The sequence below is a fragment of the Passer montanus genome, unplaced genomic scaffold (genome assembly GCF_014805655.1).
Source record: "Passer montanus isolate IOZ18808 unplaced genomic scaffold, ASM1480565v1 scaffold62, whole genome shotgun sequence".
NCBI classification, from domain to species: Eukaryota; Metazoa; Chordata; class Aves; order Passeriformes; family Passeridae; genus Passer; species Passer montanus.
This window is the reverse complement of record NW_024371260.1, coordinates 413463-435828: the sequence shown is the minus strand read 5'-3', so window position 1 is coordinate 435828 and position 22366 is coordinate 413463. Positions and strand designations below refer to the sequence as shown.

General features: G+C 42.4%; 1 protein-coding gene across 9 annotated transcripts in view; it reads left to right on the top strand.

Moving 5' to 3' along the window:
* The window catches only part of KIF1B (kinesin family member 1B), a 77236-nt gene that overhangs the window by 23786 nt on the left and 31084 nt on the right, over positions 1-22366 (top strand). For 4 of the 9 annotated variants that reach the window (XM_039727705.1, XM_039727702.1, XM_039727704.1 and 1 more), the window contains 11 exons: positions 128-206; positions 496-638; positions 4242-4375; positions 5392-5471; positions 5838-5913; positions 8277-8356; positions 9378-9484; positions 9914-9997; positions 10163-10343; positions 10712-10784; positions 21920-22016. In XM_039727705.1, the coding sequence (XP_039583639.1) occupies positions 128-206; positions 496-638; positions 4242-4375; positions 5392-5471; positions 5838-5913; positions 8277-8356; positions 9378-9484; positions 9914-9997; positions 10163-10343; positions 10712-10784; positions 21920-22016 (1134 nt within the window). Of the gene's footprint in view, positions 1-127; positions 207-495; positions 639-1782; positions 1825-4163; positions 4376-5391; positions 5472-5837; positions 5914-8276; positions 8357-9377; positions 9485-9913; positions 9998-10162; positions 10344-10711; positions 10785-14743; positions 19492-21919; positions 22017-22366 lie in introns of those variants that run through there. The other 5 variants (XM_039727698.1, XM_039727703.1, XM_039727697.1 and 2 more) reach the window with 3 other exon arrangements.

The window sequence follows — 22366 nt, the reverse complement described above, 5'->3', positions numbered from 1 at the left end:
TTCTTAGTACTGTAGACTTTAGTTGAATTGTATAATTTATTGAAAGCATTGATATTTGGTTGGTAGGTAGTGCCTGGAGCGTGCACTCCACAGTAGTTTGGTCTAAACTCTTGCCTGTTCACTCCAGGTGGTAACTCCAGAACTGCAATGGTCGCTGCTCTCAGTCCAGCAGACATAAACTACGATGAAACTTTGAGCACTTTAAGGTACTTTCTCTTGCTCTGGGATGGGTATGGAGAACTGTTTGCTCTAAAGGCCATACTTTGTCCTTTAAACCTTTGCTTTATTGTAAGCTGAGCTTATCTGTGGGGAAAAAGACTCTACTGGCAAGAGCTCAATTACCCTACAGAGGAAGCAGGGATTTATTGCCTGCTCTTCTGACACACAGCTGCAAGCGAAGTGTCTTCTGTGCTGCTGCATTCCTGTGTTGCATATAAGTTGTGTGTAACGAGTTCTGTGTTTGTGGTGAGGTTTCACTGGTTTGTGTGGTTGCAGATATGCTGACCGTGCAAAGCAGATCAAATGCAATGCTGTTATCAACGAGGATCCCAACGCCAAGCTGGTGCGGGAGCTGAAGGAGGAGGTGACAAGGCTCAAGGATCTCCTGCGTGCCCAAGGGCTGGGAGATATCATTGACAGTAAGTGGATTAGACACACCTTACTGTCCTGGGCTTGGCCTCTAGCAGAGGAGGGAGACCTGAGCCAGTGAGAGAAAGGGATTTAAAACACAGATTTTAAATATAGGTGCTGATATTTAAGTTTTGAACATGATTTTAGAAGTGGCAGCTCTTTCTGTCTTTGAACAACCATCTTATGTTTGTGTGTGGAGTTGACAAGCCAGCCACCTTCAAGCTCTCAAGGAAAAATATGGAGTTTGAATTTTCCTATTATTGTAGAAATGCTTTTGTGTAATAGAACTTGCACATTCCGGAGTTGCTCTGCTGAGCTCTGGAGAGCTTTTTGTCTGGCTGCCAATAAAAGAGCTGAGATACAGAAACTCAGTTTCATACTGAGGAAAAAAGGCATCTTTGCTTCCTCCTCAGAGGGTTAAGGTTATTAGTTGATACCTGGCTTCAATGCCATCCTTGCTTACAAAAGAAAACAATGGCTAATGTTAGCCACTGCCCTGAGTGACAAATCATTTGTCATCGTGAAGTAACTATGCAACAGCTGCTTGTGAATAACTAATGAATCCTTTTGGGAGATTTTGAGTTAGGTTGGCAGAGCAGTGTTGTACTGATTTGCTTTGCCAGCAACCTCTTAAAGCACTAGAACACACTTGTGCCCAATTTCTTTGTCCTCATTCCAAACAAGACAAATGAACTGAAATTTTAGCTGCTACATTCTTCTGTAATATGAACAGTGATTTAATTCCTAGTGAAGGAAATGCCCATAAAAGCACAGAATGTATTCCAGTGGATTAAAAGCTTCTTTGACTAAAAAAAAAGAAGTGTTGCACCAGTTTCTGATTTTTCAGACCTCTTTGTTGGTGAAGCAGAAGTCCTGACTTAGTCACAGACTACTAAAGACATGCAACATGTATCTACCTCTTTGTTTGCTTGTTTTCAAGAGAATGGGGCCAGAAGACAATGAAATACAAGTGTTTTTCATGCTTGTTACAGTCTGTGGGTTTTGGTTCTAAATCCAAACTGAAAAAAATTGTGTTACTGAAAACTGTGTTTTGTTTCTTTAAACATCAAGTAGTATTCTCTTCCCTTCCTATGTCACTAGTGAACCTTCAGTTTTGATCCTTCTTGTATTTTCCCTCCTGCTTCCTTTCAGTTGATCCAATGGGAGATGAATACTCTGGAAGTGGAGGCAAATGTGTGTATTGTGTGGATCTCTTTTTAACCTGCTTTCTCTGGGTCAGCTTTTAACAGAGCTTTGCATGCCAGCATTTCTCACAGGGAAATCCCAGACAGAACACTCACTAGAATGCAGTGCAGGTTCATGAAAACCAGCCTCACCAGCTTAGATTGAGTCCACAACCAAAAAAAGTGCAGAGTTTGAAGTGCAACATATGTTCATTGTTACTTTCTGGCAGAATACAGAAGGGAGAGTGGTAGTCCTCCAGTGTGTTTTCATGACAGTGCATGGTTTAGATTTGAACCACAGAACCTTTCTCTCGAATCTTTCCCCAGTTACTCAGTTCCTGCTCATGTAGCTTCCTGGCATTTTAACAGCTCTTTTCCACTTTGAAGTATTTGCTTTAAATGTTTCCGTTGATGAACTCAAGATGAAGTATTACAAGTTCCTCCTGGACACTGCAATGTATTTTGTATAATCCTAAAAAAAAAAAAAGAAGGCAGACATACTGATGAAGGTCTCTTTTTTTGAGGTTAAATATACTTGGTTGCAGTTGATTAACTTAACAGGGCTAAAACCAGTCAGCAAAAAGCATTTTATTTCTCTTGGTGTTTGCTTCTAAGAAAGAGGAGTATATGTAGTCTGTTGCAAGGGAAGAGTACTCCATGTACATTTTGGGTTGGTAGACTTTTTACACTCTTTCAGTCAGTCTTTTTGACCCTCACTCAATATCAGCTGAAAGAGATCTGTCTGAAATTTCCTGCAGTGGAAGCTCCTGGTGTGTAAAGGCTCATGCTGGCCTGTGTGCCATTCTGGTGCTGCTTCCAGCGCGTGCACGTCACGGTGCGAGGGCTGCGGGAGCGGCGTGCATGGTCCTGGGTCCTGTGCTCTGCGCTCACAGCCGCTGCAGAGCCACTGCAAGTGCCACTTCCTTGCTCTTCAGGAGTGCATGGCCTTTTGAGACTTCATCCCTGCTCTCTCATGCCTGCTTTCCTCATCCTGGCAGCATTCCCTTCCCTTAACCTGCTTCTCTTCTGTGAAACTCGCAGCCCTGCCTCCCGTATTTGCAGATGGTGGTTTTCAAACTGACTCGGGGCACTCTTCAGTTCCATGAGGCTGAAACAGCAGGTTGAGCATGGGGTGAACTAGGGCACAAGGCTGACAATGGCAGGATTGTTCAGGGGAAGAGTAGAGGAGATGTAGGAGGACAGGGAAATTTATGCAATGTCTGGGGGAGCATCTCACTTTTGTAAATGTGATGCCCCTGTTTATAACTTGCAGGGTCTGATTTGACCTGTTTCTTTCCTGAAGTGACTTATTTTAAAGGACTTGTCTTTGAAATTAAATTTTAAAATATTAAAACCAAGCTATTCAGTTACCTGATATTTTCATGTTAGAAGATTTTTCTTTTGGTGTGTGATTATTCTGAGGATATGGCTTACATATGTATCCAAGAAGCCAAGTTAAATTAATATAAATTTCCCTTGTATATTTGTTCTTAAATCATTTAGGCAGCTTTGCTTATTCTCTGGTTTTCAAGGCAGCATTTTCAGGCCTGCAGGTTTTCAGACTACAAAAGCTACCTTGTTAAATTTTGGAGGTTTTTAAAAGACCTTTCTTATTTAAACTAACAGCCAAAAAGCTTTGAAGCACCTTCTGAAGTGTAGGACCCTTATCAGATGTTTTGCTGATCAGATATGTTAGATTTCCATTTTTATTCAGATAAGGAAGGTCAAGAAGCAGCATAAGATGTTGTTGTGAATTTATGTTTTCTTGTCCCTGTCATGCACTGACAGGTGATTCACATCCTCTCTGGTGAGAATTTAAGGAGAGGAAGTTCATTGTCTGGGTGCTTTAGCAGCACAACTACTGCTATGATAAAGATTTACTTAATAATCATTTCACATTAAAGGGCTTTGGAAGAGAATGTTTTCCTGAGCTTAAGGGGTTGGTGTCTCGGACATCAGCCCAAAATGTCATTAAGCTCATGAGGATCTCAATTTGGTCCTCTCTGAGATTCAGGGTGCTCAGGTTAGTGTTCAGTGAGGAGTAGGATGGCTAATTTTTGCCAAGGTATAATTTATTTTTCAAGCTTTTTTGTTTAGAAGGGTTTATGATGTGGTTTTTCCTAGTGAACCTCAGGGTCTGAGTTGAGTTATTATGTTATTGTTGCTAGTATTGAAAGATTTGTTTCAGAACTGCCATCTAAAAATTACAAAACTTGCCTTGTTGCTGCTTAAATGCTTTCCTCTTACACTGGTATTTCCTTCCTTCCTTTCTTCCCTTTTTCCTCTTCCTTCCCCCTTCCTGTTTTCCCATTTTCCTGCCTTCCCTCTGTCTGTGTGTCTCTCTCTCAGATCTGAAAGATTTTCAGAACAATAAGCATAGATACTTGCTAGCCTCCGAGAATCAACGTCCTGGCAATTTTTCCACAGCCTCCATGGGGTCCCTCACTGCATCTCCATCCTCCTGCTCTCTCAGTAGTCAGGTGGGCTTAACATCTGTGTCCAGTATACAGGAAAGAATCATGTCAACACCTGGAGGAGAAGAGGCCATTGAGCGTTTGAAGGTGGGTATTAAGGAGGCCAAAGAATCCTGAACCTGAGAGGACTGCCTTTCATAAATATCTCCTGTGTCTGTAGAAATTCTCTGAACCCACTTGCACTGTAAAGAGGGCACTTACCTGCAGTGGGCTAGAAACTGGGTTCATGCACAACATTTCTTGTTAATATTATTTAGGTTTAATTGTAGCCTGGAGCTGCAATTAAATTATAAATTAAATTCTTGATTCTTATTTACAGGTCGTCTGATGCAGTTGTAGTAATGGAAAATTTGATCATAAGTGTAGACTTAGAGGACTGGTCAGCACTAGTGTGAGCCAAGTCTGACTTGCAAATGCACTCAGCTGTCAGAAAACCAAATTACCCCAAAGTTGAAAAAAAGGAAGAAGAATAATCCTGCCACTGTTGTCTTCGCCCAGCCCCCACAGATTAAAATGTGAAGCACAGAATAGCATGTTTGGGCAGACAAAGGCAGCCTTGTCCCAGTGCTGCACAGAATTGAACCACAGCAAAGTACCACAGTGAAGTATTTCTTGATTTTTATGAAAGCCCCACCATGTCCATGGGTGGAGGAGTGGGCAGAGCTGGCTGTGTGGAGGCTCTGCCACATTCTCATGTGTGCCCATCAGACACTGGCACAGGGCTGAACACACTCTGCATTTCCCTTTCTACTGGAAACCCTCGTTGCCATGGCAATAACAGTGTGCTCTCTGCCTTTCCTTGGCATTCAGTTACTGAATCATGTCTGTAAATCAGATTTTAAAAAAAGGGAAATGAGTTTAGGTGGTTCAAAATAAAGTCTGACCGTGGTTAGATATGAAGTAATCTTTTATTCTCAGCTTGCCTTCAGGACTATCTGCCCTTTTTAAAATTAAGGGAAACAAGTAAGAGTTTTGAGGTGCTAAGAATGGTCTTAATATGTGAAATTAATTTGAGGCCTAAATAGAGCACAGACTTCAGTTGCTTTGCGTATGTGTAGAACTTAGGGAAGAATTGTAAAACAACTTTTGGTATTTTCTCACAGGAGTCTGAGAAGATCATTGCAGAGCTGAATGAAACATGGGAAGAGAAACTGAGGAAAACAGAGGCCATTAGGATGGAAAGGTCAGGAATCAAACGTGCTGTAGTATGGGTGGTCTCTGGAAAGTGGAAGATGGAGAAGGTTACTCTGTTCCAAAGCAGTGGGGAATGGTGCTAGGGATGGCTCTGCTGACCCTTGTGTCAGCTGTAGAACAGCAGGGCAGTGCTGGGAGCAAGTCCTGCTCTTGCCTGGCTTTGTCACAGTTAAAGTTGCTGTTCCATAGGCCACTCTCAGACTGAAGTTTACCACCTTGCCCTGGTGTGCCCTGAGGTGGTGACAGTCCTGGGTAGGCTGCTTCAAAGTCTAATACAGTAATTATCTGGCTTTCATTAGACCTTACTTGTCTAAGAAGCCTAAAATGGGGTCAATATCTTGTTTTTCTCTCTCAGGGAGGCATTGTTGGCAGAAATGGGCGTTGCCATTCGGGAGGATGGAGGAACACTGGGAGTCTTCTCACCCAAAAAGGTAAAGAAAATTGCTAACTATTGCCTGTTGTTTCCAAAAGGCTAACTGACCTGGGAGGAGGGGGATGAGAGTTGAACTCTTTTGGCTCTTCCTTTAGAAGATGCTGTGCTGCAAGGAGAAGCAGCTCCTTTTGTATCTTGAGTCAGTAGCAAATCAGAAGGTGCCTGTCTTAATTCTGCTGCCATTTCCTGCAGTACCTGTGTGTGACCTTTGTGTGCTCTACCTGCTCTTCTTTGAGATATCCAGAGAAGATTTAAGGCTTGTTTAGGTGCTCTTCTTTGAATTGTTTGTTAATCCTTCTTCCCCTTGGAAAAAAGGATGGTGATCTAATGAAGCAGTGAACACAGGGGATGCAAGGGAATATTTAATTCAATACTTGCTATTAGTTCTATTTTCTGAAATTTGAAAGAAGCAGAACTGAGCAGGAAAAGGGCATAAATCAGTGTTGTAAGTGTAAAATAATTAGGTTAGCAAAGAACCTGTCTCTGCAGGTAAAGCAGAATTACAGAAGTACAAGGAAAAAAACTACTTTCTTTTTTTCTTAAAAATCTTTCAGCAAGCAGCATGAGTAATATTTTAGTGTGTAAGTGTGTAGTAAACTTGATCTGGGGTTAAGCAGGGACCTATTCAGAGGCACTGCACAGAAATGTAGAACCCCAGAATTGGTTAAAATGTTTGATCCTTCAGTTAGAACAGTGTTAGTCTGCAGTGCTTGGAGTTGGTAGAACTCTAGTTTGCTTTTGGTCACTACTCCAGGAGTGCCCGAGGTTTGTAAAGAGGCAGATTCATTGACTATTCTTTACATTTCTTTCTCTTACATTTTGGATCCTCATCTCATTTTAGATTTTTCCTCAGAGGCCATCAGCTCTTTTTGATGATTCTTTTGGTGCATTTTCAGCTGATCAGGTTTGTGTATAAATGCCACCTGGATAAAGTAGTTGCTCGGGTAATAGATAGTATTTTTTTTTACCTCCATAGGATTTATTAGGAGAAGTGGAACTCCCAACCCAGTCCTGTCTGCTTCTGTTCCTTGCTATCCTTGCAGTTCCATTAGCTGTCCTAGTAACTGTGGTTGTTGTGAAAATGTAGGAGACGAGAGCTTAGATGGAAAATGTGAAGTGTTCTGTGTAAAGACTCTACACTTCTGAGGTACCAGTATGTATCTCATATGCAAGGAGTGAACAGTTGGGAGTGCCAGCATCATCTCTGAAGCTGTGGAGCTTTATTTCCTACAAAGTATTCAAGTGGTGCAAGTTGTAGTGGTGTTACAGCAGTTGACTGTGTCTGGGATTTGGTTTCTCTCCATTTTTCTCTTGATTGAAGAGCTTTAAACAGCTCCAAGTGCTGATTTGTGCAGTGAACAGCAATGGCAGCATGGAACATCTTCAGCTGCAGCTTTGGGTCACCCCTGGATTTTTAGGGGGGAAAAAGCTGTATTTTTTCTCCCCCTTTCTGTCCTTATAATTTAATCTTCCATTGACAATCAGAGTCCTTCATTCAAAGACAAATTCATCATGACCGTCCAGTAATTACAGCTTTTGTAAATGTAGTGCTGTTAAAAGCTCTCATAATTAAACTTTTTTGCATCTAAGATAGTTGATGGGAATAGTGTTTATAAGGAATCTGAGCCAAATTTATTTATTTTTGCTAAATTTGTTCTGTGTGAGGATAACAAAGGGACAAGTGGCTTATTAACAGTTTTGTGTCTCTTTTATTATCTTTCTGCTTTACTTTGTTTAACCATTTTTGCCTTTTCTTTTGTGCTTGTGCTTACTGCCATCTCACTGGCTAGATTTTCACACCAAGGCCTTGTGACTTGTTTGCTGATTCCTATGGGGTATTTTCACCAAAGAAGGTTGGTTTAGTAACTGTAGTGGATTTAAATTTAGAAGAAGTTTAGATGAAGAGCTTCTTAGCTGTTGGTATCAGAGAATATTGGTAGTTTTAGATTTTGTTTTGATATTAACAGCCTTTGCCAAATAAGCAACTGACCTGTGCCCAAGAAAAGCCAAAGTTGATTCCATATGAGTTTCAGAATTTCACTGAAGCCACCTTTTCTGCTCTTGGACATGCCTTATCAAAGTTTACAGAGACTTTATAAGGACGACTTTTTCTCCAGCTGAAGCCTTTCTTCCTTCCATGGATTGATATTTTGGATAACTAAGCAATCTGAGTTGTATTTCACTGGTTCTTTGTGATGCTTTGCAATACTTTAGGAGGTTATGTTTGAAAAAATCCATTATGGAATAATCTCGATACACGTGGCAAAACTGCTGGATTGAAGCTCACCCTCCACAGCTGCAGGAAGGAGCCTGAAAGCAGAACCTCAGTGCTTAATTAACTTTTTCTTTTTGTTCTTTCAGACTCCTCATCTTGTAAACCTCAATGAAGATCCACTCATGTCTGAATGTCTGCTGTACTACATCAAAGATGGCATTACAAGGTGAGAGTTGGTGCTGATGCACTCTGGAGTTGCCTTCTTTGCTTGCTTGCTTAGTACACATTTAATGGATTCTGCATTCACAGATATGAGATAAAATTTAATGGCCAGACTTCAAATTAAAAATTGATTTTATTCCAAAACTTATTTTCAAAACAGCTGGAAGGACAGAGTTGATTTTTATTTTTTTGGAGCACCAAGTCGTGTTTGGTTGCTTAGTTTCTGTATTCCTGGGGAACAAATGGAAGAGAGTAAGTACACTGTCAGGGGCTGGCATGTGGTACTACTCCAAGGTGCATTAAGCCCCCTGAAGGGAGTATCAAAGTGTAGAGAATTCAGCAGAGAATGATGACTAGAATAGCTCGGGGCTTAAGAAGTCATTATAAGTTTTGAGTCTAGCTCATTGGCATCAGGAATGTGTAAATTAATAAGTAGAGCAAATTCATAAACATTAGGAGTGGAAATTAAGCTGTCTGTACCTAGAATTGCTCAAACACTTGGGTTTGAAATGGACATACATCTTCGTGCTCCAGGGGTACAGCCAACCTCTGTCTAGATGCTGGATGAAACTGCTCGTGGGATCACATTATTCAGCAAGAGCCTCCTGAGCCATTTGTGCTCCTTTGTTCAAGTGCAGAAGGTGATTAGTGGGAGGGATGATCCCTGTCTGCCACCTCAAACACACCACTGGAAGTTCTTGTTGGGTTCCCCTGCTTGCATCCCTTTCTAAAAGGAGAAGGGTTTCACCAGAGGGAAGGAATTGCATTAAACCCAGAGGTATTTGACATTTCAGTTCTCCAAGTGACATGTTGTAAGGGAGAGAAACTTTTCTTTCGCAAAGCTGCCATCCTCCAGTTCATGGCGGAGCAGGCAGGTTCTCTGCAGTGCAGAATTAAACACTGGGACAAACCTTGACATTTGAAGGGTGGTGTCAATATTCAGGCTTTCCCCTGGCTGTGTGGGCCGTGCTGTCCAGTGCAGGCTGCAGAAGGTGCTGGTGTTGATGCGTGTGTGCTGGCTGCAGGGTGGGCCAGGCTGACGCGGAGCGGCGCCAGGACATCGTGCTGAGCGGGGCTCACATCAAGGAGGAGCACTGCGTCTTCCGCAGCGAGAGGAACAACAACGGGGAAGGTAAAAAGCCTGCTTCACTTTCTGTCACGGCCATAGCTGGCCAGGGAGTCCTGTGATGTGCAAGTTTTCTGACCTCAAGAAAAGGATCAGTTTTGACTTGTTTTCTTGAGTTGTAAGGAAAGAAAATAAAATTTGTTTAGGTGATAATTGCTTCAAATTGTAAGTTGCAGCCAGTATAACAGTTAAATTCTGACCCTGGTTAACTATAGACATGAAAAAAAAGTAGTTTCCAGCTGCAGTAAGTAGAGAAGTCAGTACTATTGATTTCCTCTTGGGTCTTTATTTTTAAGCAGCATGACATCCAGGGGTGATTGACTTCTTTGGTGTTAGTATGAACATAGGCAGCAAATGAGAGGCCTCTGGGGCTTCCACACTTCTGTTCCTCTACAGGACTCCCTAAAGTCTCACTCATCAATGTTTTCTTTGTAGTTATTGTAACTTTGGAGCCTTGTGAACGATCAGAAACCTACGTGAATGGCAAGAGGGTTGTGCAGCCTGTGCAGTTGCGCTCAGGTAAGAAATGTTACCATAGATTTTTTTTGTAGACCCTCTGTATGTGACATTGACATCATATATGGGGAATGCTAGGTGCTGTTTAGGGATAGTGTCACCTTTAGCTTTTAACTAGAACTTGGTACCATTCTTCTGTCAGCTGCAGTTTTCTGTTCCTGTTTCTAGGAAATCGAATCATCATGGGTAAAAATCATGTCTTCAGATTCAACCACCCAGAACAAGCACGAGCAGAACGAGAGAAAACACCATCAGCTGAGACTCCCTCCGAGCCAGTTGACTGGACATTTGCTCAGAGGGAGCTTCTGGAGAAGCAGGGCATTGACATGAAGCAAGAGATGGAGAAAAGGTAATAAAATAACTCAAAATTTCAACCTGAAAGAAGGAAGAGTCAGCAGTAGGTTACTGGGTTCTGCCACATAGCATCTCTGCTACCCCTTGTGGAAGTTCAGAAAGCTTCCTCATTCCATTGTAGTGTTTCAGTGCTCCTTTAAAAATCACAGGTAAGCACTGGCCACTAACGCTGCAGACCTTTTGGAAAGGGCTGAAGTGCAGCTTGCAGGGTTTTACCTCAGTAGTACTGAATAGCCAGAGAACTGTTCCTTGTAAGGACAATGACTTTTACTCTTGTAACTAATTCAGGAGACTGTGCATGGAGAGTAACACCAACAGGAAACTAATGACTCTGACTACTTCTGTTCTTCTGTTCATCTGCAGATTACAAGAGATGGAGATCTTATATAAGAAAGAGAAGGAGGAAGCTGATCTCTTGTTGGAGCAGCAAAGACTGGTATGTTCCCTTACTCCTGATTAACTATGCCTTTGACAAACAGTAATTCCTGTCCTTGCTTATCTGAAAGTTTAGGAAACCTGCTTGGGTTGTCTGCACAATGCAGTTCTCCCTTTGCTTTCAAATTCTTTGTGTCTACAATGAATTATTAGCAGTGTGAGTGAGCTCCTTCAGGTTAATTCAGAGATTGTGATTGACAGTAAAGAGGCTTTAATCAATTCTTGTTGGGATAGATTGGATTTCTTGCAAGTTAACCTGAAAGAAGGGCATTTTTGTGCTCTGTGTTTTTTGAAGTTATTTTTCAGTAATCTAAACAGCTACTCCTTGGGATGTTTGCCTTTATTTTGTCTTGGATCACCAGAACATACTAATTTTGTGCTGCCAAAGAGATTTCTAGAACAATGATACACTAGGTTTAGATTTTGAATGATGTCTGAAAATGTTGCTGCATTGTGCATGTTTTAACCCTTCTCCCTCCCCTGCATGGAGTTCCTTGTGAGGGTCTTGGTGGTACACAAGCCAGTGGTGGAATTCCGAGTAGGGAGCAGTGTGGTAACTCATTCAGAGCACTGGGAATTCCACCACTCCACATATTTGTCAAAAAGGAAGTCTGATAAATTAAGTCTGATGTAGGAAAACTTCAGTCTTCTCACAACAAATACCTCTGAAGTGCAATACAAATAGAAATCCATGCAGTCTTCAAGCACCCTGTGAATTTGAAAAACAAGACCAAACCCAGGAATGAACTCTAGATTTCCCTAAGAAACCAGAGTCTCCTGATTCTGCTTTAGCTGGTTGTCTTTAGCCAGAACACAAATGTAGTTGTGCCAGAATTCTGATAAAAATTTCAAACTCCCAATTCATGTTTGTCGTATGAGATGGAGACCACTGAAACTGGGGGTTAAATGCATGCTGGGCTTTGCACTGTAAAGCTCTTGCTCTTCTCCCCAAGCCAGAATGGAGCAAAGTACTGTGGCTTCCACAGTACTTTGCATAATTAAAAAAAAAAATTCCTATTACACACTTAGAGACTTCTGCATCTCTAATTATTTCATCACAAGTGGCTAATTTCTTGGATCGAGAGGAGTGCCTGCAGACTTTGACCAAGGCGACCATTAGTTCAGAAAAAAAGCTTAAATGTGACTAATGTAATGTTTCGCCTCTGGAATTTTTAGTTAAAATTTGGGTAGCAGAAAAAAAGTACAGTAAAAATGTGAAAATAAAAATAGTTTGAGTATTGAGTAACTTTTGGCAATGTGTCAAATGAGATGCAAGTAATGGAATTCCCTCCCCTAAATTTTAGCTGACTGGCACAAGCTATTGTATGAATTAAAGATGTGAAATTGGCTGTCTGGGAAGCTGCTTCCAATAAGGCTGCATTTATAAAGTGTTGTGAAGGGAATTTATTTCCCCAAATACTTCAGATTAAGGGAAAATTCTTTAGAGAGTGGAGTGGTTAATATAATAAAGATGCTGGTTTATTCAAGTTGGTTTTGTTCTTGCTGGTTTCAGTGAGTGGACAAAGGTGCAATGCTAGCCTACATGCCTCAGCAGTTCCTGAAGGACACCTGACCTAGTTGTAGGGGATCATACCAAATGGGATCCTGGTCAGGGAGCAGTATCCTGCTTATCCCAGTGCTCCATAAGAATATTTCAGGTGACAGCAGAGCTTGCTGGCACAGCTCATGATCTCTGTGTTGCTGTGTGCAGAGCCTGGGATGGACAGGGTTAGTGCACCCATGCAGCCCTAGCTGAATGATGAGTGGGAAATCTGGGAGTGCATTTCAGCCTGTGTACCTTAAAAGTGTTTACACTGTTCCATAGCCAGCTGCAGAACCAGGTTCTCTAACTTACTGCTGTGTAAGACTGATATTGAGATAGAAATATTCTTCTTGGTGTAAACTGGAGTATAATCTCAGATGTAAGAAGCTAGCTATCCTGTTTACCAGATTGCTTTGGTTTTATGCTGAGATTCCAACCAGTCTGGATGTTTATTTGTTAGATGTGCTGTACAAAAAATAAGCAATAGCTCTTGGCCCCCAAAATTGCCAACTAAAGCATCTTTGCCTTGCTAGTATTACTAGGGAATAGAAGTAGTTGTTCTCCATTTTACAAATTGATTGTGAAAATGTGTGTAATAGAGCTAAAATGGTCACAATGCCTCTGCAGTGGCCAGTTGATATTGGAGTTTTGATTATAGCTGCACTAATTGGTCTGGGTAACCTCTGAGTGCACACAGGGCAATGACTCAGTGTCTCTTCATCATTTTTTGATACGAAGACATGCTTTACCTATAAGTAGTTCTATGGTAGTTTTGTAACTATCAGAGTCCCGTGGAACTTGTGACTTAATGTTGGAGTAGTTCATGTTTTACCTTTCTGGTTGTATCCCTGAGTGGTCCAACTACACTGGGGCTTCCTCCAGGGAACCTTTGGTTTCCACTACACTGTGCAGCTTGCTAGATGCTATTTCCTTAGGCCACGACTTTTGTCAGCTGTGAACTCACAAAGAGTTTCTAAACCAGTGTTTTGTTATATTTTGACCTAAACTAGAAGTTGGTTCTCTAGTACTGTTCTTAAAACTACATTAAGTCACAAGAAGCTCAATAATGTCAATCTGGTGCTGGCTCAATGACCTGGGTTCCTTTGGTTTTAGAGTAAGTGGCTGTTACTGTTCCTGGTTTCTCTTGTGCTCTAAATCTCCATGTGGAAAACAGGGATGTTAGTTAGAGCTGCATTAGACACTGACTGCATTGAAGGTGTTTGGATCACAGTAACACACAGGACTTCTTGCTTGTTAAAGAGATGTCTTAATCGGCCTTTAAAGAAAAGTGGTCTATTTTAATTCCTGGTTGCAGTAAGCAATGATGGATATCCTTAACTTGTGGTGGCAGTTTATCTGAACAGACATTCCTAGCATATGGAAACCCGAGGCACTGCTCATTAAAAATCATTTAGCAAAAGGTGGAAAACTTGTAATGAAGAAGCAAAGCGCATAATGCTTAGCAAGTGTGTGGAAGCTCCAGGCTCTAGGGTTTGAGAAGAAGACAAATCAAGGATATCAAATAGAAAATTCGTATTAAAACAATTAAAACCAGAAAGTCATTACTCTGCATTCTGCTGAAACTCATTCTTCGGACAGACAAGACTGATAATGATTTTTTTCCTTTAAACTAAGCAACAAGGTGCCAAATGGAAAAAAAAAATCAAACAAACCACAACCCACCTCTGAAACTCTGATTCTGGATATCCTTCTAGCTTGTAGCAAGTCTTGGAGTATGAACCACTGTCTTCGTCTGTCATAGTGGCACTTACAGTCCTTTTAACATTGAACCTTTCGGCTGCTTCTGTTTCATTTTTTCCTATCGTCTAACACTTCTCTGGCTACTGTTGTAGTGAAATGGATTCTAAACTTGAGCATCCCTGCAACCACGTGCAACGTTACTAACAGTGTTAACCCGACTTACTCTGGCTGCTCATGACATCTTCTGTGGCTGTTGTGCTCACCTTCTGGGGAGGATTTGCTGAAAGAAGCAACAGCAGTCACCAAGGCAAATGAGTGTGGTGGGGATTTGCATGTCTTTGTAGCATGTGTGAACTGCAGTTGACACTTGGTTTTAAGATATAAAACCAGGAACTTGGTTTTAGTCGGACTATTTAAAGATTTTGGAAGGGTTTGGGAGGGAAGAGTTCAGATTATCAGCTATTATGAGATGACAGGACTTAAATATAATGTTAATCTGTATGTAGTGAAGAGCTCCAGTTTTGGCAGTCCATGACTCTGGAAGATGCATTTTAATGCCCTAACACTCAGTCTTCAGGGACCTCCTTATCACTTGTTCTATTTTGATTTTTGATTTAGTTTTCTTTGCCTGCTACTTCTTGTTTAGCTTTTCCATTTTCTTACAATTTTAATTTTGGTTATTTTGGGGCCACTTCTTGATTTTTGTTTTTCCAAAGGATGCAGACTCTGATAGTGGGGATGATTCGGACAAGAGATCGTGTGAGGAGAGTTGGAGACTGATCACTTCCCTGAGAGAGAAGCTGCCCCCCAGCAAGCTCCAAACCATTGTAAAAAAGTGTGGCCTCCCCAGCAGTGGGAAGAAACGAGAACCTATTAAAATGTACCAGATACCCCAGCGGCGACGCCTTAGCAAAGACTCCAAATGGGTCACCATCTCAGACCTAAAGATTCAGGCTGTGAAGGAGATATGCTATGAGGTAGCACTCAATGACTTCAGGCACAGTAGGCAGGAGATTGAGGCTCTGGCCATTGTTAAAATGAAGGAGCTTTGTGCCATGTATGGGAAAAAAGACCCAAATGAGCGCGAATCGTGGCGAGCTGTCGCTCGGGATGTCTGGGATACCGTAGGAGTTGGAGATGAAAAGATTGAAGATGTAATGGCCAACGGCAAAGGAATAACTGATGTGGATGACCTAAAGGTGCACATAGACAAATTGGAAGATATTCTGCAAGAAGTGAAGAAGCAGAACAACATGAAGGATGAAGAGATCAAAGTTCTCAGAAATAAAATGCTAAAAATGGAGAAGGTTTTACCCCTGATAGGGTCTCCAGACAAAGCTCAGTCAACTGTAGCTAATGCCAAGTCCCCGAACTCTGCCAGTGCAGGGGATGTGGACAAGAAGCCCACGGATGAGGCAAAGAGAAGCGAGAATGATGATCTCGCTAAGGAGGAGCGTGTGTCTCAGTTAATGGCAGGCGATCCAGCTTTCAGACGTGGGCGTTTACGTTGGATGAGGCAAGAACAGATTCGATTTAAAAATCTGCAGCAGCAGGAAATAGCAAAACAGCTTCGTCGACAGAATATGCCTCACCGGTTTATTCCACCTGAAAATCGCAAACCCCGGTTTCCCTTCAAAAGCAACCCCAAACACAGGAACTCGTGGAGTCCCGGCACCCACATCATTATCACCGAGGATGAAGTTATTGAGGTTCGAATCCCGAAAGAAGACGACAAGAACAAAGATGAAGGCAAAGAGAAAGAAAGCAAAGCTGCCTCCAAGGATGCGCAGCAGCTGTGGAGTCTTTACGGGCCGCAGCGGAGCCAGGATCACATCCAGGTGAACCGGCAGCAGCTGGGCTCGCCGCCGCAGCCCGGCGGCCAGCAGCAGCCGCCGCTGCGCTGGAGGAGCAGCTCCCTGAGCAGCGGCTCGCAGAAGGGGCTGCGGCGCCAGGCCTCGGGCTCCGCCGAGGCGCTGCGCCCGCCCAGCCCCGAGCCGCAGGGCTTCCAGCACAAGCGCCAGCTGCACCAGCACCGCCAGCCCTACGGCGGCCCCGGCGCCGAGGGCAGCGCCGCCAAGCACGCGGAGCGGCCCGGCCAGCACGGCCCGTTCGTCACCCCGCCCCGCATGAGGCGGCAGTTCTCGGCCCCCAACCTGAAGGCGGGCAGGGAAACCGCGGTGTGAGCGGGGCCGCGCCGGGCCGGGCCGGGCCCAGCTCCGGGCACCGGCCCCGGGCACCCGCCCTGCAGTTAGAGCAGCGTCCGTGGGAAGCATATGCTGAGAAATTGTAAGAACTTTCTTCATAGACTAGAAGACTCGGAGGGAGGGAGATGGAGGGGAGAGCTTCCCACTAGCTCATTTACCAAGTTTTTGTGTGTGTGTGTCCTGAAGCATTTTTCTAATGCTGAAAATACTGTCTGGAACTTACCAAGTGCTACCTTCCTCCCGTGTTTTATGTAGACAATCAAAAGAGGAATTTAGTTTCTAGCATTGAATGTTTCTTGTGACCTTTTTCTTAGCAATAAGGAAACTGACCATCTGTTTATAAATGGATCTGGTTCTTCAGAACAATATTTTCCACTCTTAACTCGATTTTTAATAGTAATAATAATCTATAAACCAAAAGTTGTCGGCTGACAAGATACGTGTAGCTTTTTTATGAAGAAATTAAGAAGAGCTATTGGGTCACACTCCCCAAGTAGGTGTCTCTTCTTCTGCTTAAGTTCATAAATATTGGTATGAAATTGCTGTGACAGTTAAACCAGCCTGGATGGAATTTTATGTCAGAATATATATATAATGCTGAAGCAATTATTTGGAAATAAGCTTTTTCTAATTCCCATTGTATCTCTAAATAGAATAGGTTTTAATTATTATACTGAGACTGTGGAAAGGAACTAGGATTTTTCAATACTCTGGTGCACTCAAAAAGCTAATTCTTTTATGTTTTCAGCTTTCTCAGGCATGAGTCTGGGAGATGTTCTTGAAATAGTTATTCTTAGGAAGATTTATAAATCACTACTTTGCGTTGGCTGAATTCTCCTGTGAGATGGGAGAATTGAACTGTTTCATCTTAATGTGATACCTCATGTTAGTGCCTCTGGTCTTGGATTAAACTTGAATTCAAGACTTGTTTAATAAAGGAGAAGGTTGCTTTGCAGAGAAAATAAGATTAATTTCCTTCTCCCCACACTCAAAATGCGAGTTAAAATCTGTCATGTCTGTTTTGCTCTGAAGGGGTTTGCACTTGCAGGTGATTTGCCATAACACAAAGGCTTGCTATTCCTGCTTCAGATTGTTCCAAGCAAATTACTGAAGAACTAGTGATTGAGGAGTAGGCTTTGAGGATTTGTCTCAATTGGAGAGTCCCAACCTGAATGATACTGGGTTATTTTCTGAGTTTCCAAAAGTGCAAGACAAAGTTGCTCTTACTTTGCAAAATCTGTGGCCTTAAATGTAAGCCAATAGAAATATTTGAGGACTTATTTTGCTTTTAAATTTAACTTGAATAAAATTGTAAGAACAAAATTGGACACTCTACCACATTTGGTAAGGTAGATCCACTTTGCAGTGTATTTGTGCTGTTTTGCACAAGTATCCTGAATTTACTTGAGGTTGCTTATTTTTTTATAAAATATAAGCCCTACTGGTAACTGTTACTTGTGTGTGGCTCAGCATAGCTGTAGGTGAGTGGCAAGTGTCTTAAGCTTATTTTCCTTTTTTGTGTGTCCTATCCTGCCTCAGCTGGGCGTGTTGTAGGTGCTGTTGCAACCCACGTGCCATTTACATCTAAAGTAATCAAGTGTCAGCTCTCAGTTCTCAGCACACGTATCACTGGTGGGATGGTGGCCTCTGCTGCAGGAGATACAGAGTCAGTCCTCCAGCTCCTAAAAGAGCAAACTGCTCTGATCACTTGGGACTTTGCTTTATGGCAGGTTCAGGTCTGTGTCCACATCTGGCTTTGTCACTTGCATTTGTCTCATGCTTTGGCCTACTTGAACAAAGGAAATAAAGCATCACTTCCAGAAATGTCTTGATTCTTAAAGAAAAGAAAGCTTGTAGATGAGCAATACTTCCTATGGGCTTGAATCCAAATTGCAAAATGAGTTTTGGGCTGCAAGTAATGTTTTGCTGTTGTTTTTATTTTAGAATCCTGTTTTAGTAGTGCATTGCACCTCGGTTTTGTGCATGTCAAGCATAGTGAGTTCTTACATATCCTCAGAAGGGCTTGGACTCTGTGGAACGTGCATGCTTGGGAAAAGCCTCTCAGTTCCACAGGAACACGTGAGGCAGACAGAGCTGGCCTGCACGGGATGGGCCCTGGGAGCAGACCAGAGCAGTCCCATTCCTGCCCCTGTTCTGGAGGATTGCTGCCTGTATGAAATCCCCACGTGATTGAGCACGGAGTCATTCTGGCATCCATGGAACTACGTGTACTGACACGAGACTAAAACTGCTGCTTGGTGCCTTAATGCCGAACACTAAAATGTTTGTGCCAACTTACTGCAGCCTAAAACTCAGAAAAGAGCTCTGTGGTGCTGGTGAGCAGTAGGTGGCCATCAGCCTGCCTTACCCCTGTTTTAGTGCAGCACTAGAGGAACAGCCCTGCCTGTTCTGCTGTAGGATTTGATAGAACAGAAAAAGGACAGTCAGTGTCAGGATGAGTCCAGTCTGCTTCAAGGAAGCAGCTTTTTTCCTGTCTTTTAGGAGGATATTTAAGAATTTGATATGAATTGTAGTGCAGTGCTTCATCTGATAGGGGAAGCAGTGTGAGAACTGTGGATCTCCTTGCACTATTCAGAAATGCACACAATTCTCACTCCAAATCCTGTGTTAATGGAGTTAATGAACAGTGAGACAGCTGCTTCCATTGATGGCGGTGTGAAAAGGCTTTCAGGGTAATGGAAATGTGGCATCCGTGGTGGAAGTGCTCTTTTACTAAGTTCAGTTGCCTTTGCCAAGTGCTGCTGTGCTTTGGCAGCTGGCTTGGATCCACCTGTGCCTTTGGGATGGCTTCTCCAGGACTCACTGGGACACTGGACTTGGGGTGGGATTGAATGCACATCACTAGTGCTCCTCACTCAGAGTGACTCCAGCATCCTCCCTCAAGCAATCTGAATTTGGGGATCTGTCAAACTAGAGGATGCTATTTTTATCAGTACATTCAGCATAGTTTCAGTATCTCCCTCACTGTGTCCTTTACATGTTGAAATTTGTTTTTTGTTGAAATTTTTCTTGGATACTTCCCATAAAAAATCTCTCCAGGAGCTGCCACATGAGAAATCTATGCTGTGTAACTATTTGTACTGTAAAGAAAGCAGTGAGCTGCCTTTGAACTAAATGGGATTTTCAGATCTGTCTGTTGTTTTGGATTGTCTTAAGAGCAAGTATCTGCCTTGTGAAAAGCAGAACTGGTTTGTATTGTAACAAGTGCTCTTTCAATAAACTATGAAATACTCTTGTAAGTGTCAGACTTGTATCAGTGAAATGGAAGTGAAACTTGACTGCAGGCTTGTCCTGCTTTTATTTTTTATCTTGGGGTTGGGCTTGTTCCAGCGGGGTTATAAAGGTTTCTTTAATTGTTACTCAGTCTGATTCTTTTAAGTTCATCCACCCTGGTGTTTCTGCTGTTATGTGGAAAGTAGCAAAGCAGACTTTTGTCCATCTCAGCTTATTTAAATTCATTATAAAAGAAAATAAGAGCTTTTTGTAGCACAAGGAACTATACACCATTCCCGTCTTCAGTGCTGCCCCATTGTGCCATCCTGTGTGCTGTTTATCTGAATTCTGGAAGAAAACACAGAGCTGGCTGTTCTGCCTTTATTTGCTCATTGAAGGCAAAGGAAATGGACTTTTCTGTGCACCTCAGATCCAGGGGAGAATCACACACAGCAGCACCTTGGCAGCATCACGTCTCAGCTGTTGTGGTGCAGGGCTCTGCTTTGGCTGGTCCAGTCTGGATTTAAAAAGCTTTGTCTGGTTTGAGTGTGAGGGGTGTGGGGTTGTTGGTGGGTTGGGCTCTTTTTCTTTTTTGTTTCCCCCAACCCCCATTCCCTCTCCCACTTTTCAGTTTCTCCAAAAGAATCTGGAAAGATTCTCCTAAAACTCTACTTGAAGAGCTTTCCATTTCTACAATTTAGCTGTTCAAAATGACATTATCAACTTCAGACTACAGGAAAATAAATTATTTTTCCTTTCCTTGGAAGTGAGAGAAGCTTATTTTTGTCACTTTGCAGCTCACCAGTTTTATCTTGGTTTCAAATGTAATAGCATTATCTGCATGGAATGGGGGAAATAGATCAAAAAAGTGTCTTTATGTTAAATAAAAATCAGGATAATGCTGGGCATTTCAGAAGGGTAGATAAGTCTGATACTTCATGAGAAGTCTCATGGAGTCTAGAATAGATTTTGGTGAATCTAAGAATTTCAGAATGAATGTCAAAAGAAAGGGTATGTATTTGTTTTGTTTGCAGTGCTTAGCTGCTGGGCTGAAGTTTCTTCCTGTGTCAGTAAGTAGCCAGCTCAGGGTGAAGGGAGCAGGAACAACTGAAGGAGGAGCATTTCAGCCAAATTAAATACTCAAGAGGAAATTAGAAAATGAAAATGCACCCATCATATGAAGTTCAGTTTTGCTGTCAGGGGTATTGAATTTGTGGTATTCAAAATCCCGCACTTTCCAAGGGCACAGCTACCATTTGTTAGTGCTGCTGTCAGAAAATATTCCTTGTAAGCTGCAGGAGTGTTGTGGAGGTGTGTCTCCTTTCCAAAGGGAGTCTGAAGCCTTTCTGGCTGAAGCTGACACCAGCGTGTTGTGGATAAGTGATGCAGCTCTTTAGGTGGGACACGAAAGGGGGATGGGAGGAAAATGGAAAGCTTTTATTCTGTAGCTCTTGGACTTAAGAACCTATTATTGCAAACTGGGCGCTGGAGAAGAACTTTAGGATTTGGAACTGTGGAAGAGAGAAGGGTGGAATACAAGATGAGTGCCTTCAAGAATTCTCCTTAAGAACTCAGCAATGCCCTTAGTGAATTGTTGTTGTAGCTCTTGTGTAAAAATCTGGAGAAACCAGTTTAATTTGTGTAATAATATGTCAAAGGTTTATCTTAAAAAAATAAAATACCCTCGTGGGATAGGCTTTGAGACCAAGAGCAGTGTGACAGAGTCTGCTCTAATTTGTATTTGTTTTGCCAGCAAATAATAAAAGGCTCATTAGGTTTAAGTAGCATTTATTTCAAGGCACGATGAGGTCTGAACAGGAAGAAAATGCCTTTGTACCAGAAGCTGTTGCTGAAGTGTTCCTCGTGGGGAAGCCACTGCACAGACTTCTCTGCCAGGGCCGTGGTGGTATTTTATCTTCTGGTGTCTTAAATACACATGTGAGAGAGTGCTATTTACATGCCATGGGGAAAACCTAATTGAAAACAAAGTGCTTCCCCCACTAATATTTGAAATTATTTCTTTTTAATAAAAAGGCAAATTAGTGGTGCTGTTAATCCTTCTGTTTGAGAAAATGAAGGTGAATAATCCTCCCCTTTCAAATTTATTTTTGCATTTTTCTCTATTTCTGCCTCTTTCCTACCTCTCTGAAAGCAGCAGGCCGCCTCCAAATAAAATCCCCTTCTTCCTGTCTTTAGCAAAAACCCCACCAAAAGAACACCCTAAAGCTTTCCCTCTCTGGACACTGTACATGTGAATGTGGTGGTTTAGAGACCAGCTCTCCTGTCGGGTGTTGGCCCTGTGTTCTCCAGGGGAGGCTGCCCTGGAGCAGTGCTGGTGTGACCTGGGAGCACTCTGACGTCTGAGCTGTGTCTGTCGCTCTGAGCTGTTGGTGTCTCTCAGCTTCCTCTGGCTCTTGTCTGTCCTCCTACACAGCCTCTCCTCTCTCCCCACAGGACTATGAGAGCAAACTGCAGGCCCTGCAGAAGCAGGTGGAGACACGGTCCTTGGCAGCTGAAACAACAGAGGAGGAGGAAGAGGAGGAGGAAGAAGGTGAGTTTGAAGCTAAAAATAATTTGGATATAGCCAAGTCTAAAGGAACAGCTGCTGTGTCATCTCTTGTAATAGAAAACTTGCTTTGGAAAGCTGCAAAACTCTGCAAGTTCTTGATCTGTAATCCTCTCAGCATCAAGATTTCAGATACCCATTTATAGAATACATTCCACCTGAACAGTAGACCTACATCTTCAAACACAACTGATGCACAAACTAGATTAGTTTTACCCAAGCTTTGATTTGGTGCTCTTGAAGGAATCTCTTCCTGGCACTAACAGAGCTCAGATGTCTTAAAACAAAATAACGCTGTTGCCTTTGCTCCCTTGTTTTAATCTTGAAATTTCTCT